Source organism: Xyrauchen texanus, chromosome 27 (genome assembly GCF_025860055.1).
Source record: "Xyrauchen texanus isolate HMW12.3.18 chromosome 27, RBS_HiC_50CHRs, whole genome shotgun sequence".
NCBI classification, from domain to species: domain Eukaryota; kingdom Metazoa; phylum Chordata; class Actinopteri; order Cypriniformes; family Catostomidae; genus Xyrauchen; species Xyrauchen texanus.
Genome location: NC_068302.1, coordinates 25,003,689 through 25,023,026, shown reverse-complemented (window position 1 = coordinate 25,023,026; position 19,338 = coordinate 25,003,689). Strand labels below are relative to the sequence as shown.

The window sequence follows — 19,338 nt, the reverse complement described above, 5'->3', positions numbered from 1 at the left end:
CGGCCCTCCACTGGGGGAAGGAACGGTCTTACCACCTCCTGAGCTAACTTCTTGGACACTGGGTCGGATGTCTCAGGAACGCCTGAGAGCCTTCCGGGTCCTCGAGGGGGTCTGTGAGACAGGGGGTGTGCACCTCGTGCGGAGTGCTCGACACTGGGGCTGAGAGCTGGGCCCAGGTTGAGGCGGAGCAGAGTGTTTCTTAGCCACAGGGGGACGCCCTTGGTGAGCAGACGGGGCATGGCCCGGGGTGGCAGGTTTGCGGCGGGGCATGTGAGAGATGGCCTCCGTCTGCTTCTTCACCGCGGAGAACTGTTGGGCGAAGTCTTCGATAGTGTCGCCGAAAAGAGGCCGAATTGGGAGACAGGAGCGTTCAGGAAGCGAGTCTTGTCGGCTTCATGCATCTTGACCAAGTTCAACCACATACGGCATTCCTGGACCATGAGCATGGCCATCGCCTGCTCGAGTGACTGCAGTTCCTGCAGCACGTCGGGATCAGGGCCACCCCCGTGCATGTTCCTGAGTGCCTTGGCCTGGTGGACTTGCAGGAGGGCCATGGTGTGCAGGGCGGAAGCGGCTCGTCCAGCGGTGCTGTAGGCCTTCACGGTCAGCGAGGATGTTGTCCTACAGGGCCTGGAGGGGTGTACAGGGCGGCCCCGCCAGGTGGTAGTGTTTCCGGGGCATAGCTGGAGCGCAACCACCCTATCCACCTGGGGAATCGCCATTTATCTGCTGTCGAGGGTAGCTAGAGCGGATGAGCAAGTGGCGCTGTGACGAGTGGGGAGGGGTGCTCTCCACGATGACGTTAGTTCATCGTGCACTTCCGTGAAAAACAGAACCGGGGGGCGGGGCGTGGCTGTGAGCGGCGCCTGGACCCCAGGAACCTGTCATCCAGCCGTGATGGCTGTGGGGAGGATGGAGGGTTCCAATCCAACCCCACGCTAGCAGCGACCCGGGAAAGCATGTCGGTCATCTGTGCGTCGGCCTCAGCCTGGGTGTGCTGGCCCGAAAATGGCAGCCCAGGGGAGTCCTCAGCGGCAGATACTGCGCTCTCCGATGGAGCAGCGAGCTCATCTGCTTCGAGCTCGAGAGGAGACTGCCTGTGAGAGAGCCGCTGTTTCCTCGAGCACAGACGGGAGTCAACGAGCGTGCCGGGGGCGGGTGGTCCGAGGGGGCGTACCCGGTGGAGCTGCATCTGCTGCCATCCCCAAATCGCTTCCATCGCCAGCTGCATCGTCCTCAATCCCGTGGGAAGAAGGAGCAATGCTTTCTGTTGAAAGCAAGCTGCGACTGCAACGTTGTCATGGTCATGTTCTCGCAGTGAGAACATGAACCATTCACAAACGCAGCCTCGGTGTGATCGCTGCCCAGACACACGCCATCTGAATCAGAGAGCACTCTAACGCATCCAGGAACAACACAGGGGCGGAAAGGCATCTTGAAAAAGACGCGTCCTGAAAAGGACGTTCAACGGCGCTGTGTTTTTGCTCTTTTAGAGGAAATTACTCTTTTAATAAAATCACTCTTTGTATGGAACTGTTTCGAGTTTGTCTGCGCTGTCGAAGTGCCCAGGGGCAACAATGCACAGCCGTGCAAGAAGGAGAAAGCCGCTGTTGTGCGCCGTCGAATCCAACAGCATGCAGAGCGTCAGAGGAATAACAGGAACTGGTGTGTGACTCGCAGGAAACTGCATACACGACCATCGGCTCCGAAGAAATTTTCTGAATGAACTCCTGTATTTGCCCACTTAAATACCCATATCTCCGGGGCCGGGTATGCAAATACCGTCTGCCAACTTCTCATTTACCTTTTTTCATAGATCAGAGGCATATATCGGCACTCAAGAGAGACCCCTAGTGTCGCTTCTCCAACATAACGTAGAGAGAGCGACAGAAGGGGAACAAATGTTTTGTGGTGATATAGTTATAGTAATAAATTAAATATATTATAAGCTCAAGCCTTCATCCCCACCATAATTTGCAAACTGCTTTTTTTTTATTGAAAATTGTTTGGTACCCATAACATTTAATATATTTGTCATGTAATCTTATTTGTCATGTAATCTTTTTTAAATTTTGTATATAAAATGTTAAGTATTTTTAAATATTAGTTACATTTGGATCAGATACTGATTCCAATATGTCATATGTGGTTCCAAAAAAGCCAAGCAAAGTTTTTTTATATTCTTCTAAAAATCATTGTTTGTGTTCAGGAGAAGAAAGAAAGTCATACACATCTGGGATGGCATGAGGGTGAGCAAATTATGAGAGAATTAAATTTTTTGGGTGAACTATTCCTTTAAAGTCATTGGTGTTTTGTCTGTACTGTATGAGTATATATCTATATTATAGTATGAAGAACAATTAGGATAACATAGGAATTAAAGAGAGTAGGAGTGAGAGAAAGAGACATTGGGGGAGCTAAACAATAATTAATGGGGCTTATCTCTCAAAGTCGCCATGGAGATGGATGTGTACTCCCCTCTTTTTAAAAGTTGAGCCAAGCTGCAAACTCAAGTCTGCAATCAGATAGATGGTTGAGCAAATACCCCAAATATACAGCTGCACCCCAGAACTCTTTCTTGCTAATGGGGCACCACTTGGAAAGAGGCACCTTGAGATAAAGCAATATAAACTTTGGCTTAATATTTAGATTTTATTTGTATTCCTGCAGAAATGCATAGACACACATGCCTACATAATACAAGATATGAACTGCTTTTTCTCTAGACATATAACATCATACATTTTCATTATACATCACACAAACGTACTCACGGTTACTGGCTAAAGGTAGATACTGTAGAACCATTATGAAAACAATCTGCATAACTAGATAGTAAATACATCTTTTTGCAAGATACTCTACTACACACAGTGGTTATTTTACGGTACTTTACATGATGCACTTTTCTGTTCTAAATAAGGTGTTGCACTTGAACTTTTTGTTGTTATAAAACATAAGGCAACTATGGCAGACAACAAACTGAATAAAAAAAAGAACAAAACAGAAATAAAGTCTCAAGCAAGATTTTTTGTCCATGTGTGCAAACATGATTGACATCTCAATACAAGCCTCTCTGTGAACAACAAAATATTCCACTGTTTTGTATTATTAGAATTAGTATTATTAGTATTATTACAGGACATTAGGCACAACTTGGACATGTTTTACAGCGTGTACACACACAAAAAGTTATTACAGTTAACTAACATTGCAGGACATATAATGGCTTCTGTGTTTGGTCCCATCTCAACCAGCTAAGTAATGAATATTGATGGCTGATGATATCAAATGCAATAAGACTTCATGTAAATTGAATTACAGAAACTGATAGTTCATAAAGCATGCAGCTGCCACTGTGCTCTTTAATTAAGTTGCATTGTGAAATATTTTATTCTTTTTAAGAGTCTCATCAGCCTATTCCTTTGACATTTCTAATTAAAATGCCTTTGGGAAAGTGATCCCTGCTCAAACATTCTTTTAAATATGACAAATTAGCTTTCTTACAGTTTGTTATTCTGTGATCTCTGAAGCAGTACTACACAGACACAGCCCACAAGTTTCTGCTTTTGTCCAAATAAAGCCAAGCTGCCAATTTATATCATGAAGGGAGATGAATTTCGCCATTATATCACAAGAACATAATTACACTACCCAACATTTAAACACAGGAACTGTTTCACTTCATTCTGTCACGTGGGGTTGTCTCCCTTAACAATAGCGTTCAGTCTGATATTGCACATTTTAAAGACAATCTTGACAAATGTTTGACAATTTTGTATATAAACAAATATTGCTGACTTGCTGAGAGAAAAATCAATTTGGTAAAAACCCCATTACTTCTTGATAAAAAAGGGAAGTTGGTGCAAGACATATCGAAGGGTTTGTCCTTAAATAAATTAGCCAATAGCCCTTAGTTTATGCCATCGCAGTGAACCATGATTTGCCACTTGCTAATGCAAGTCAGTGGCAGGCAATATTACGGGGAAGAGATATTATCTTTCTAGAGGGCATTTTTAGAATAAATAACTTGGATATGCCTATGAGGGCAAGGTCATGCATATTTTGGTTGGTTTTCTTAGAAAAGAAAGACTGAAAATTTTGAACCAATATATGTGCTTAAAGTTCAATTTTCTCCAATTTTGATTTCACTGGGTCTTTAACAAAGAAATTATCTTTTTTTTAAAGATTTGCTTCAAGTCAGATTTTAGAGATTTTATGTGCTCTAAATATAAAATACATTACAGTTTTGTTTTGACCAAAGTTACTAAAAACTATATCATGCAAATACATGACTGGAGGCTCGAAAACAGACAGACGTATGTGATAATGTGACAGGAAGCATTACAAATTACCAGTCAACAGGTGTTTTGCCCCATTGACTGTGACAGAGGATTCATGATTATTGAATGAGACATGATGTGTTAACCTCAGGACCACACCCACTTTTCAAAGTCCCTCAGGTCAAAGTGGTGACTTCTGCTTGAGTGTTGCTTGACGGATATTTGAGTGTGTCTTTGCAGCTCTCTGAAACAAAGAAACAGAGGGAGAATTTACAGTTCAACAGTTGAACCAAAATATACACACAGTCCTCATCCACACATGGCGTACACTTAAAAAGTTATTAAACTGCCCCATGTATTTCAAACAGGGGGAACGTTTTTTTTTTTATTATATAATATTATACAATATTTGACATGATTGAACACAAATTAAAGTAAAAATGCCCCTGAAAATCTCTGACTTTGACACACACTAAACTAAAATGCTTAGCAAACTGTTTGGATTTGGGTCGCTGAAGCAATGCTTTAGCTAACAGCACTGCAGATGTTTTTATTCAAGATGGTCCACAGAGAGAGATTCCTGCCTGATTAAAAACAGAAACCCACCGATCTTCTGAGGCGCTGCATTGAACCGGGGAAGCCTTGGGATCTGCCCATGTTGCAAATAAAAACCTATTAACAGCAATTAAGTTGAGTTGCCATTCAGGACCAAAGGCAGATCTATTATTCACATCAGGGCTGCTGATGCGTTTCAGTGGTGGATGACTGACTTGCCACATAATTACACACAAATCAAAAAAGAAGGCGGCTTGAAATTGACAGCACTGTAGAAGGGAAGACAGCAGTAACAGAATCTGTCTTTAACGCACATTAGATGGTTGTGACAAACTCTCTATTTAAAAAAATTGTTCACCCAAAAATTTATATTCTGACATTATTTACTCACACCCATGTTGTTCTAAACCCAACTTTCTTGTTTGGAAATGAAAAGAAGACATTTTGAAGAATCTTAACACAGCTATTTTCCATACAACGACAGTTCATAGTGACAACAGCCCTATCAAATCAGCATAAAAGTAGTACACATGTCTAATGCTCTATTTGCTAAGTCTTTGGAAGTCATATAATAAGTTTGTGTTATGAACATACTGAAATGTAAGTAATTATTCACTGAGAATCTTAAATCCGCTGTTCCTCTCCAACCAAATATGACACCTGTGGCACAGGTTGAACATCAAGAATATCAAACATGGATTGTCCTTGTCTAATGACCAAATTGTCATTGGCATCAAGCCTGATCTGACACGCCCACATTTGATTTGAAAGCTAAAGCGGATGGCAAAAATGTAATTGACAATTATCAACTCAAATAAAGATATTGTATGGCTTTAGAAAACGTGGAATAAAGCATATGAGTCAAATTGAGCTTTTATGGTTTTATTTTTTGGACAGATGTAAAAAACAGCATAAACATTTAGAATATGAGAGTGAGTAAATGATGACAACATAAAAATTTTGGGGTGAACTATTATTGTTATTATTATAATGTTATTTTTGTTCTGTTGATTACATCTAGCTAGCTTGATCTGCTGATCAAAAGTTGACACACCCACTAATGAAATACATTTAAGGCAATCCACTTTGATTCATGCTAGTTACTAATCTGTTTACAAATATAGAAGCTTATATTGATCAGATTAGATCAAATCAGGGAATCCTTGCAAATGCTGTCTTCTATCATACTATACTTCTACTATATCATATTTTTCATACAGAAAATAAATAAACCGAAAAAATACCCTGACTCTCTGGCCTACAGATCTTTATTTTTAACATCAGCGATGAAATTTCCAAGGATGACGCAACTTTGCTATGTCTGCTCTGCTGAGGGAATTATTGCCCGTAATCACTGTTCATTTTGTGACAGGACCACAGCTGCTGCCATCACTGTCGCTTTGCCCCTCATTGATTTGCAGAGTGCATCTGTCCCCCCTTCAGCGAGGAAAATTGCACGGCTTTCCACACAAATGCAAAATCAACCATCACAGAATGTCTTAAGGGCTTAGATAACCTCTGTTTAAATCTTCCAAGAATGGATGGAAATCAAAACAAACATTCATGTAGAATGCTTTATTAAAATTCATAATCTCTTTTAATTGCCCCTTTTCATAAATACAAAGCAGAGTTTGTGCTACATCAACCGGTCAGTGATGAAATCGCAGGACTTTATTTCATTAAGTTATGCATTTATTAATACATGGAAATATTCATTAATCAATGGATAAGTGAACTCAAATTAATGCTCAGGCTCAAATCACAGTAATGACATTTACATTTATGCATTTGGCAGACGCTTTTATCCAAAGCGACTTACAGTGCACTTATTACAGGGACAATCCCCCCGGAGCAACCTGGAGTTAAGTGCCTTGCTCAAGGGCCCAACAGTGGCATCTTGGTGGTGCTGGGGCTTGAATCCCTGACCTTCTGGTCAGTAACCCTGAGACTCAACCACTGAGCCACCACTGCCCAGTAGAACCACATGGTAGATTTTCTTGAGAAAATTCAATGTAGTATTTCCAGGTATTGTATCTCAACTGGTAGAGCATGGTGCTAGCAATGCCAAGGTCATGGGTTTAATTCCCAGGGAACACACAAACTGATAACATGTATAACTTGAATGTGTTTTCCTGGTGTAATGTTCAATTTCAGGTGATGATTCCCACCTGTCAGATGTCTTACTTCAACAACAGGTGCTAATAAGCTCTGGTTTTACATCAGTGTTCACACGCCACAAGATTGATAGAGAGGCTGCTATTGCCTTCTGCATCTGCAGATGGAGGCTTCTAGAATGTTAATGTTTTTTCAAGCAGCTCGAGATCAAGTGATTATCTTCAGAAATAGACTTTCGGAAAACTGTCAGAGCTTTGGAAAATTTGGACGCTAAGGTGAAAGTCAGTCAGTCAGAGAGGAAGTCTGACTTGTCAGCAGCCATTAATGAAGGTTGTCCGTTTGCTAGCGTGATGCTATGCATGTCTTGTGTGATGTTATCATCCTTTTTTCTCAGATTTGAAATGTCAGCTACACAAGAATGTTTTATTGACAAAAATGTCTGCGCTTATTACAGGGGATCTGGAAAACTACATACTGATTGGTCAATAGACCTTTTTCACAGAATGTGATGACACGTTTCCACCTTATTTGGCAGAGAAAATCTAGCAAACTTTTTCTGTTTAAATGTTTTTTTTTTTAATATAATTTAGTATACATTTTATGTCAATAATCTACTTTTTAGATTAAAATGGAATTACTTTTAAAAAACTACTTAACACAGCTGTGATGAGATTTCTAATTGAACTGCTGAGGGAATGACAGCAAATTTGGCATCTTCTCTCTTTTGAGAGTCGTAATCCATCACTCTATTTTTTCTCTTGTGAAAAGTCATGGAAACATTATAGTGGATATTTTTTTCTTTTGTATTTGGAGCAAATGGGTAGGCAAAAATAACTTCCTCTTCCCCATTCACCGCTATAGAAGTTTAGCCTGCAATCATTTACGTCTGTGCTCCGAAAGACAGAAGTGTGAAAAAGGTCTATCGTGGCATTCTGTGGTTAAATATTTCCTAGCTTTGCTTGTCTCGTGGCTCTCATGTAGCTCCACATATCTTTCTTCTCACATAATACAATTAATTCAAATTATTATGTTAAAATCTTCAGAGGGAAAAAGAACAGTAATGGGTAAGTTACTTACATTTGTAATACATTACAATTCACAAATTATTTCTCTAAAATTTGAATCAGATCACATTACTGATTACTTTACTTTCAAGTTACTTTCTAAAACACTTTTCTGCTCAACAAATTCAAAATAATTTTTATACTATATTTCTTCCTTGTTCATTGTTACACACAAGTCATACACTCAGAAGAGTAGAGTCAGCACTTCACATGTCTCCATAACTGACTCAGCCATAATTCATGTATTCCTCATAAATATAAATATTTTAGAAATAAACATAACCCTATAATATACTTAATAGTAATTAAATGAATATAAAGTCAACAGCTGTAATCTGACTACAAGAATTTAAAATGTAATTCATTACACTACTTCTCACTAAAAACTAATTGAATTACATTAACTAATTACATTGTAATTGTATAACACTCAACACAGAATTTTAATTTTAATTTTTGAGACCCAAAAATCAAACCAATACTTAATTAACTAACATTAATTGTTTGTTTTTGCACAAAAAAGGACAGGACAAATTCTATAGTTATCAGTTTCAGTTTACCTGTGTGGATGGTGGATTCAGGTCTGCAAGAAATGTCAGACTGCAGGCCTCCTCTTCTGAAAGACGGACATTAGCATCACCATTCTGCTTTGAATCTGACAATGGGACAAAAAAGACAAAGACATGGGTGTCAGTGGACATGAAAATGCTGACCAGGAAGAGATAATTGATTTAAAGGTGAAGAGTGTAAATTCTGTGCCTCTAGAGCCACTGAACAAAATGGCAAATACAATTACTCATTTCAAACAGATTTTCTGAACACTTTCTTGATCTTCCATTGGTCGAACAAACCAATAGCCACAATGTTTACTCTGTTTAGGGGAATCAATTTATAAATGGATTACTTATTGTATAGTTGTCTCTGCATATTAAAGTTGCACTCAATAATAATTGTTTGTGCTTGTCATCTTGGACTTACACTGAAACCTAGAGGTGTGGATGCAGCATCATTTAAAATCAAAAGTTTTCTGTTTCAGATACTATTGGAATAATTTGTTGCTCACAGTCAGCCATGATTCATTTAATCATTGAAGGGAAGTGTCCAATAATTGACGTTGTGTCGAATGAAGTGACACAATGGGTCTTCCTGGGACGCCAAATGTTCCTCTGAACCTGAGAAAAGGCGAAGAAGCATTGCTGTTGGATCTATGGCGCATTTCCAGCTGGCGTTCTCTCTCTAAGCACGCTGTGCAGTCTACACCCCTGGGTGCTTCAACAGCGCTTTTCACTGTTAAAAGAGTGTTCTCCTCCTTAAAGAGTTTTGATTTCTCTAAAAGAGTTTGAGTTTTCCACTTGAGGCTGCCATGAGTGTGGGCTTGGACTGGAACCCTCCGTCCTCCCCACTGCCTTCGCGGCTTGATGACTGGTACCTCGCCCCCCACCGGTACCATTCTTCCCGGAAGTGCATGATGAGCTGACACGGTCGTGGAGGGCACCTTTTACTGCCTGTAACCGACCCCTCCGCTCGTCCACTTTCACTACCCTGGATGGTGAGCTGGTCCACGGGTACACGGAAGCCCCACCTGTGTCCCGAGAACACCACCTCCAGAGCCTGTAGGATGACGTCATCATTGACCTCCAAAGCCTGCAGCGCCACCGGACAAGCCACCTCCACCCTGCATGCCATGGCTCTCCTGCAGGTCCATCAAGCCAAGGCACTTAAAGATCTGCACCTATGTAGTCCCGACCCCAACATGCTGCAGGAACTGCGCTCTGCCACCGACCTCACTCTCAGAGCCAAGAAGGTCACAGCGCAGGCACTCGGGCGGGAGATGGCCACCCTCGTGGTCCAGGAGTGCCACCTCACGATTTCTCAACGCCCCCGTCTCCCAGCTCGGCCTTGTCACGTTGGCGACACCGTCGACGACTTCACCCGTGTTCTCAGCAGTGAAGAAGTAGATGGAGGCGATTTCCCACATCATGCCGCAGCACTGCCCAACCAGCGAGCCCGGGTGACCCAGGCAGTCAGATGTTTGCTCCGGAGCTTGTACCAAGATCACTCCGTCCCCCGGTGGAGGAGAATCCTTGTTTTCATTACTTTCATTTGCCGCACCGCCTTCGGGCTGCGGTACCCACATTGCCAATAAAAGAGCAATTTCCTTACTCCCTCAGTCATCCAGCCAGTGTGCGACGTTCTCACGGCACCCCGGCCCCAAAACTCTATAGTCCTGGCTCCCCAGACGCAGTTCCCTCGCCTCCGGTCCCGCGATTGCTCAGCCGGGGCAGGCCAGCGCTGATGAGTTCCGAAGACGCCTCTCTAGGACCTCTTCCTCAGTCTCTAACCGCCCCCTGCTGGATGCGTGGAGCAAGGTGAGTGCTTTGAGTCTTTTCTCATTACACAAGCCTCGGGACGCACTTCTGCCTTCCGACGCGCTATTAAAACAAAGATCGCAGAGGCAGCTCTTGCCCCGCTTTGGGAAGTGGGCATCCGCATACTCATCTACCTCGACGACTGGCTCATCTTGGCTCACTCTCGAGAGTTACTGTGCGCTCACAGGGACCAGGTGCTTAGGCACCTCAGCTGTCTAGGGCTTCAGGTCAACTGGGAAAAGAGCAAGCTTGTCCCGTGTTCACAGCATCACTTTTCTTGGCATGGAGTTAGACTCAGTCAGTGCTCAGGTGCCTTGCTCTCTTCAAGCCCGGCACAGCAGTTCCTCTAAAACAATTCCAGAGGCTCCTGGGACATATGGCATCCTCAGCCGTGGCCGCGCCTCTCGGGTTGATGCATATGAGACCGCTTCAGCACTGGCTACAGACTTGAGTCCCGAGATGAGCATGGCGCCACGGCACATACCGTGTGACAATCACCCCTTCTTGCCGTCAGACTTTCAACCCACCACGATGCAGTAGATGGCAAGTCCCTAGGTAAGCACAACTTGATTATCAGGTTCCTGAAAAGCACCCGGAGACTGAACCCTACCGGCCTAGCCTATTCCCCTTCTGGGATCTCTCAGTGGTCCTCTCGGACCTTCTCGAGCTCAAGGCCCTCTCCCTGAAGACGGCCCTCCTGATCACGTTAGCCTCCATCAAGAGGGTTGGGGAACTGCAAGCGTTCTCTGTCAGCAACACCTGCCTGGATTTCGGTCCGGCACATACTCAAGTTATCCTGAGGCCGCGACCGGGCTACGGGCCCAAGGTTCCTACGACCCCCTTCAGGGACCAGGTCGTGAACCTGCAAGTGCTGACCCGGGAGGAGGCAGAAACAGCCCTTTCGTTGCGGTGTCCGGTACGTGCTTTGCGTATCTATTTGGACCACACACAGAGCTTTAGATGTTCTGAGCAGCTCTTTGTCTGCTTCGGTGGATGGCGGAAAGGGAACGCCATCTCCAAATAGAGGTTAGCTCGCTGGGTCATTGATGCTATTTCTTTAGCTTATCACACCCAGGTCGTGCCCGTCCCCTTGCGGGTTCGAGCACACTCTACAAGAAGTGAGGCATCCTCATGGGCACTGGCCCATGGCACCTCCTTAGCAGACATCTGCAGAACAGCGGGCTGGGCAACACCCAATATCTTTGCCAGATTTTACAATCTCAGGGTTAAGTCGGTCTCGTCCTGTGTTTTGTCAGGTCCGAGCCGGTAGAACTCAGTAACGCAGCACAACTGACCGGGTGTTCTGCTTGCACACAGTGCCCTTCACCGAGTTGATCCAGTGTTATCCAGCCTTCTATCACTAAGCCACTAAGCATCGCTCCCTGGATGTTTTCCTCCCTAGCCTTCTGGCCTGCGAATTCAGCAGAGCAATTTGCGTCCAGACCCACTACGAGTCACAGGTGCTCTGTACTGTGGTCGGGCTCCACGGGCTTAGTTCCCTTTTCAGGCAAACTCCCCGTGATGTATTTCCCGCGGAACGGTGCCCCTGTTGGCGGACCCGCGTTTCCCTTGAGCAGCCCCTCTGCCCCAGTTGCCGTGCTTGTAGAGTCCCCCCTCGTTAGGCTGGACCTACCACCGTACCATTTCCCACGTACGGCTTCACAACCCTCGTGGTGTATTTGCCACATGTAACCTCCTTCTAGACAGGGCAGGATGTGGCCTCCAAAGGGTCTTTTCTCCCTGAAAGAATAGGACCGGGAAAGACCGCCTTCCCCGATGCATTTCATAGTGTTAAGATAGCCCCAGCCGCTTCACGTCCTATGTGAGAGACATAGTGAGAGAGAAGGCCGTGGCTGCCGGGCTTGCTCCCATGCTAGTCATGTAGCTCCTGTTCCCCCCCTCAGGGGTGCGGGGAACCTAAGGTCTCTATGTGACATATCTTTGGGGGCATTGGGAGGGCTACAGTTGCCTCTAGCATGCAGTAGCCTGCTTGCACCTGTCTCGACAGTTCATGTAACACGGTCAGTGCGTGGTGTTTTTATATGGGACCCCTTGTGTCACTTCATTCGACACAACATCGAGTGAGTGACAGAAGGGGAACATCATGGTTACTGTTGTAACCTCCGTTCCCCGAGGGAAGGAATGAGACGTTGTGTCTCTACTGCCACAGCACTAGACCTACCACTGTAAACGGCTGTACCTTATTTTCGGCTCCTCAGTGCAAAATCTTGACTGGCACTCGCTGCCCCGGTTCCCTTTATACCAGTATGTCCAGGGCAGGGCATGCACATTCTGTCTGCCAACTTGACATTGGCCTTTTCTCAGGTTCAGAGGTACGTTTGGCATCCCAGGACGACCCCTTGTGTCACTTCATTGGACACAAAGTCTCGTTCCTTCCCTCGGGGAACAGAGGTTACAACAGTAACCATGACATTACTGAGATTAAGCGAATAGTATTCAGCTGGTCATGTGATCCTAACATGGCAGCCCCCATGAGGGGACCCTTTCCATGTAGAATAAAACAGTTTTTATAAGGTTACTGATATGACTGAAGCATTCATCTCATGTAAGTGGTCACAAATATATGTTTCATATGTTTTTATGTTTTTGATGTTTCAAAATTACAAATTATTTCTTTAGGAATAAAGCTTTTTTTTAATGAGGGAAAAACTACTGAGTGCACTGTAACTTTTTGCTTGTGTAATCTAGGACTTGTCAATAGTTGACATAGTTTTCTGTCACAGATACCATTGTAGAAATTAACTATTCACAGTCAGCCATGATTAATTTAAACCAAGAGTAAAAGTGTCCAATAAGAGGACGGTTACTGAGATTAAGCGAGTAGTATTTGGCTGGTCATGTGATCCTAACATGGCAGCCCCCATCAGGGGACCCTTTCCATGTAGAATAAAACTTTACTGATATGACTGAATTCTTAATTTCATGTGAGTGCTCATGATTTTAAACATATATGTTTAAAGAGGTATTCCCAGTAATCTCAAAACCAGTAATACCAGTAATCTCAGAACAACTTCTTGATATTATTAACTCCTCGCTATCCTTAAGACATGTCCCAAGAAACTTTAAAATGGCAGTTATCAAACCACTTTTTAAGAAGTCACAGCTTAATCCTGGAGAATTGTCTAATTACAGACCGATTTCAAATCTACCATTTATGTTGAAAATACTAGAAATGGTTGTGTCCTTCCAACTATGTTCATTTCTAAAGAGAAATGGAATATATGAACAATTTCAGTCAGTACTTAGGCCACATAACAATTTAGAGACTGCACTTATCAGGCAGCATTTCTCTTTTAGTGCTTTTAGATCTTAGTGCTGCCTTCGACACTATAGATCACAACATTCTCTTGAATACGCTAGAGAATTATGTTGGCATTTAGTGGTCTTGCATTAGCATGGTTTAGGTCCTATTTATCAGACTGCTACCACTTTGTATGTGTAAACGAGGAATTGTCAGATAAAACAAATGTTAAGTATGGAGTGCAACAGGGATAATTATTAGGGCCTCTCCTTTTCTCCTTATACATGCTTCCACTGGTAGATATTATCAAAAAACTAATTAATGCGTTCATGACCTCAAGACTACATTATTGTAATGCATTACTGGGAGGATGTCAAGCAAGTTCAATAAATACATTTCAATTGGTTCAAAAAGCAGCTGCCATAGTGCTGACTAGAACCAAGAAATATGATCGTTTTAGACCAATTTTATCATCATTACATTGGCTACCTGTTAAACTTCATATTAATTAAAAAATTCTGTAAACTACATACAAAGCTTTGAATGGTCTAGCTCCGGAATACTTAAGTGACTTTGTAGCACACTATATTCGATCACTTTAATTACGATTGCAAAATTATGGCCTGTAATTAGTTCCTAGAATATCAAAATCCACAAAAGGAGGTACGTCCTTTTGTTATTTGGCTCCTAAACTATGGAATAGTCTCCCTAACACTGTTCTAGATGCAGACACACTCCCTCAGTTTAAGTCTAGACTAAAGACTCATCTATTTACATTTATGCATTTTGGCAGACGCTTTTATCCAAAGCGACTTACAGAGCACATATTACAGGGACAGTCCCCCCAGAGCAACCTGGAGTTAAGTGTCTTGCTCAAGGACACAATGGTGGTGGCCATGGGGATCAAACCAGCGACCTTCTGATTTACAGTTATGTGCTTTAGCTCACTACACCACCACCACTCATTTTATTTAGCCAGACATACACCTAATTTATCCTTCAACTCACAATTAGGCTGCTTTAGTTACGTCTGCCGGAACCAGAAACATCCATAATGATCTATAACTCTGCATAAAATTGAATGGCATCTACGCTAATATTATTCTATTTGTTTTTATGTCTCAACCTCGGAACTCCAATCCTGAGGTCACCAGAGTCTGCCATCTCCGTTCCTGTTTGGTGTCAGACTCCACAGCAGCATGTCGCTGAGTGATGACGACAGACTACAGCCGGTGCTATCACTTTAGTCTATTGACTTCAGAAGACCATAAGACATGGGATACTTCATATGCCACTGCCTGAACCTTGGATTTAGGATGGAGCCCATCGAACCTTACTGAAATTACCTGCAGGTTGAACTGCGATGCACCTCATTAATCTCTTTATTAATTAATGCCTTTATTACCTTTGTCTATTGATGGACTAAACTCTTAAATTGAATACATAGACTTCTATTTCGTTGCCAACTAAACCCTTCATCAGCCAACTAACAAGGACAATGCATCTACGTGAACCTCTGCAGTTAATTCAGGATGGACATCAAAGACATTAGTCATTGACCTTAAAGTTTACACTTTTTTTTTTTTTTTTAAACACTGGACCTTAACGCTTACTTAATTTACAAACGTTAAACCATGACTTGCACTGCACAAAAATAACTGATATTAGCAATATATTCATGTTGTTTAGCCAGAGGGGAATTGGCCCCCACAGTGAGTCTGGTTTCTCCCAAGGTTATTTTTCTCCATTAACCAACATCTTATGGAGTTTTCAGCTTGCTCACAGGGGTTCTAAATACAATTACTATTGCATTTTTGTAAATGTTTACAATTTTACAATCAGTAGAAATTCATATTTAATCATATTTAATCAAACTACACAATGACCACTTGAAGACTTTATAGATACAGTATTACAGTTTCATAATTTTTTATTTATTTATAATTTTTTTTTGTTTGTTAATGACTGATTTCCTGTAAAGCTGCTTTGAAACAATGTGTGTTGTGAAAAGTGCTAAACAAATAAAAAAGACGACTTAAAAATTGCAAATAATTTCTTTAGGAGTAAAACTTTTTTAATGAGGAAAAAATTATTGAGTGCACCTTTAACCTACGGATGGCTAACTTATTGTTATTTTTGCATATTAAGCTGGAATAGGAGAAAGAAAACACAGAAACATTTGCACACTTTAGCTTAAACACATTAATATTATGAACTAATAATGAACAGCATCTTTTAACAGTATTTATTCATCTTGGTTAATGTTAATTTATAAATAAACAATTGTTCATTGTTATTTCATGATATAATGCATCAACAGATGTTAACATAAACAATTAAAGAATTAGTATGTTCAAATTAACATAAACCAAGACTAATATGTAATGTAAAAATATTGTTCATGATACCAAACATTAACAAATACAACCTTATTGTAAATCGTTACCGCAAATTCTAATGTCTTACCAGAGCGGTTTATTCTGATATTCTCCTCGGCAGCTAGAGGGCATGTGTCACTCTGTGTGCTGTTCCTTGGTGAGTTGCTTTCAGACTTCCCAAACGAGGCTGAGTCCATCACCATGTCTGGGTTTGGGTTGTGCTTCTTTTTCTTCTTAGGCAGCTTCTGCTTGGCCATAGCCAGGGAGTAGTACATCCCAAAATTGTTAACAATAACAGGTACTGGCATGGCGATAGTGAGCACGCCAGCTATCGCGCATAAAGCCCCAACCATCATGCCCAGCCATGTCTGAGGGTACATGTCACCATAACCTAGTGTTGTCATGGTGACCACTGCCCACCAGAAGCTGATAGGAATGTTCTTAAAATGTGTGTGGCAGCTGCCACTAGGGTCGTTGGGATCTGCGCCAATACGCTCAGCATAATAAATCATGGTGGCAAAGATGAGAACCCCAAGGGCAAGAAAGATGATGAGAAGGCAAAACTCATTGACACTTGCCCGCAAGGTGTGGCCAAGAACCCTGAGACCCACAAAGTGTCGGGTTAACTTAAAGATCCGAAGAATGCGAACAAAACGGACCACACGCAGAAAGCCCAGGACATCTTTGGCAGCTTTGGATGTGAGGCCACTTAAACTCATCTCTATATAGAAGGGCAGAATGGCAACAAAGTCAATGATGTTTAGCGTGTTCTTGACGAAGAAAAGCTTGTTTGGGCAACATATGATGCGGACTAGGAACTCGAAGGTAAACCAGACCACGCAGATTCCCTCCACCAATGTGAGCACTGGTTTGGTCTTTACCTCCAGGCTGCTCTTGATCACAGTGGTGTTGCCATTCATAACTTCTTCAGTGTGATTATGAAGCTCATTAAAGGCCTCATGGGTCTCCAGGCAAAAATTAGTGATGGACACCAAGATGAAAAACAGGGAGACAAAGGCAATTATCTGAAAGAGACAAAAGCATATGTAGGTAGACAAGACCAGACACTACACATATCACAATTAAAGCATCATTATAAAAGCAGTCCCTTAACATGTTTTTAAATACCTTTGATGCAATATATGTACATCGCTTATAGCATAGTAATACTTTAATTAATATTTCCAAAGCAAGATTCTCGCAATTTATGTTGACAGTCAGAAAAATGACATGCTTTGCAGAGCATATATTATCTAAACCCTGGGCCCCTTTGTATAAAACCCAGGGCCCCCCACCCACACATACATATATCTAAAATATATGTTGTAGTCAGGGGTGGAAAGAGTACTGAAAAATAATACTCAATTAAAAGTATGTAGTTTGAGTAGAGTAAAAGTACCTGTCCTAAAAATTACTCAAATAAGAGTAAAAGAGTAGCTCATTTAAAAGTACTCTTGAGTAATGAGTAGTGAGTGCTGAGTTGCAAAATCTATGATAAAAACTTGATGCTGCAATTTAAAAATGTAGACCAAATACCATAATTTACATTCCCTTATATGGCTGTTTGACAGGTGTTTGTGACTGACAACTTTTAAAATACATCACTTATCTATGATACTGTAAACAGTACATGAATCTGATTTAAAATAAATAAATACATAAAAAGGGTGACATGATTACAGAAATGAAAAGTTTATTTTCAATATCATAATGTATGAAACAATTACATTAAAATCAGTTTATGTAAAGGGTCTAAATTCCTTAGACTTCCTTAATGGAAGCACAGCGGCTTACGACCGATCTTGGACTTGTGAGTTTTTCAAACGGGCTTTGCACAAACTCCCGTTCAAAATGCTCATCCAAGAAAACACCTAAACTTGCATTTGGCATCTAGACTGGTTCGCAGACCTGAAGGACACGTACTTCCACGTCTCAAATCTGCCTCGATATCGACCCTTCCTACGGTTCGCATTCGATGGCCAGGCATATCAGTGATGGTGGCGTAGTGGCTAAAGCACAGGGCTGTTAATCAGAAGGTCACTGGTTCTAACCCCACAGCCACCAACATTGTGTCCTTGAGCAAGGCACTTAACTCCAGGTTGTTCCAGGGGGATTGTCCCTTAATAATTGCACTGTAAGTTGCTTTGGATAAAAGTGTCTGCCAAATGCATAAATGTAAATGTAAATATCAATAAGAAGTCCTCCCATTCGGCATGTCTCTGTCCCCTTGCATCTTCACGAAAGTCGCAAAGGCAGCCCTTGCCCAGCTCCGAGAAGCCGGCATTCACATACTCAATTGGCTCATTCTGGCCCACTCCTGAGAGTTACTATGTGCTCACAGAGACCAGGTGCTCAGGCACCTCAGCCGTTTGGTGCTTCAGGTCAACTGGGAAAAGAGCAAGCTCGCCCCGGTTCAGAGCATCTCTTTTCTCTGCATGGAGTTAGACTCAGTCTCAATGTCAGCCCGCCTCGCCAACAAGCGCACGCAGTCAGTGTTAAAATGCCTCGCCGCATGCAGGTCCCTTTAAAACCTTTCCAGAAGCTCCTGGGGCATATGACATCATTTGCGGTGGTTGCGCCGCTGGGGTTGATACATATGAGACTGCTTCAGCACTGGCCCCAGACTCGAGTCACGAAACAAGCATGGCGCCGCAGCATGCACCGTGTGATCATCACCCCCGCCTGCCACCAAACTTCAAAACCCTGGACAGACCATTGCTTTCTGCGGACAGGAGTCCCCTTGCAGCAGGGATCCCAATGCGTCCTGGTCAAGACAGACGCCTCCAAATTGGGTCCGGGCGCCGTGTGCAACAGGCACGCAGCCGAGGGCCGTTGGAAAGGGGCCCCGCTGCGCTGGCACATCAATTGCCTAGAGTTGTTGACTGTTTTCTTTGCCCTGCGGAAATTTCTCCTATTAGGTCAAGACAAACATGTCCTAATCAGGTCAGACAGCACCACCACGGTAGCGTACATAAATCACCAAGGCGGCGTACGCTCCCGCCAGATGTCACGACTCGCCCGTCATCTCCTCCTTTGGAGCCAGCAGCGACTCAGGTCACGACAACGCTTGCCCAGTTGAGAGTGGACGCAGTAGATGGCAAGTCTTTGGGTAAGCACGGCTTAATCATCAGGTTCTTAATAGGTGCCCAGAGGTTAATTTCCTCCCGGCCAAGCCTGTTCCCCTCCTGGGATCTCTCAGTGGTCCTCACGGGCCTTCAGAGACCCCCTTTGAGCCGCTAGAATCAGTTGAACTCAGGGCCCTCTCTGTATAAGACTGCCCTGCTGATCGCCTCCATCAAGAGGGTCGGGGAC

General features: G+C 42.9%; 1 protein-coding gene across 1 annotated transcript in view; it reads right to left on the bottom strand.

Moving 5' to 3' along the window:
- Positions 1–2,639: 2,639 nt before the first annotated feature.
- kcnc4 (potassium voltage-gated channel, Shaw-related subfamily, member 4) overlaps positions 2,640–19,338 on the bottom strand; it is a 38,688-nt gene continuing 21,989 nt past the window's right edge. Inside the window, exons 2-4 of the mRNA XM_052093997.1 lie at positions 16,115–17,051; positions 8,578–8,672; positions 2,640–4,527 (exon numbers count right to left, since the gene is read on the bottom strand). Of these exons, the coding sequence (XP_051949957.1) occupies positions 4,465–4,527; positions 8,578–8,672; positions 16,115–17,051 (1,095 nt within the window). The 3' untranslated portion in view covers positions 2,640–4,464. The remainder of the gene's footprint in view (positions 4,528–8,577; positions 8,673–16,114; positions 17,052–19,338) is intronic.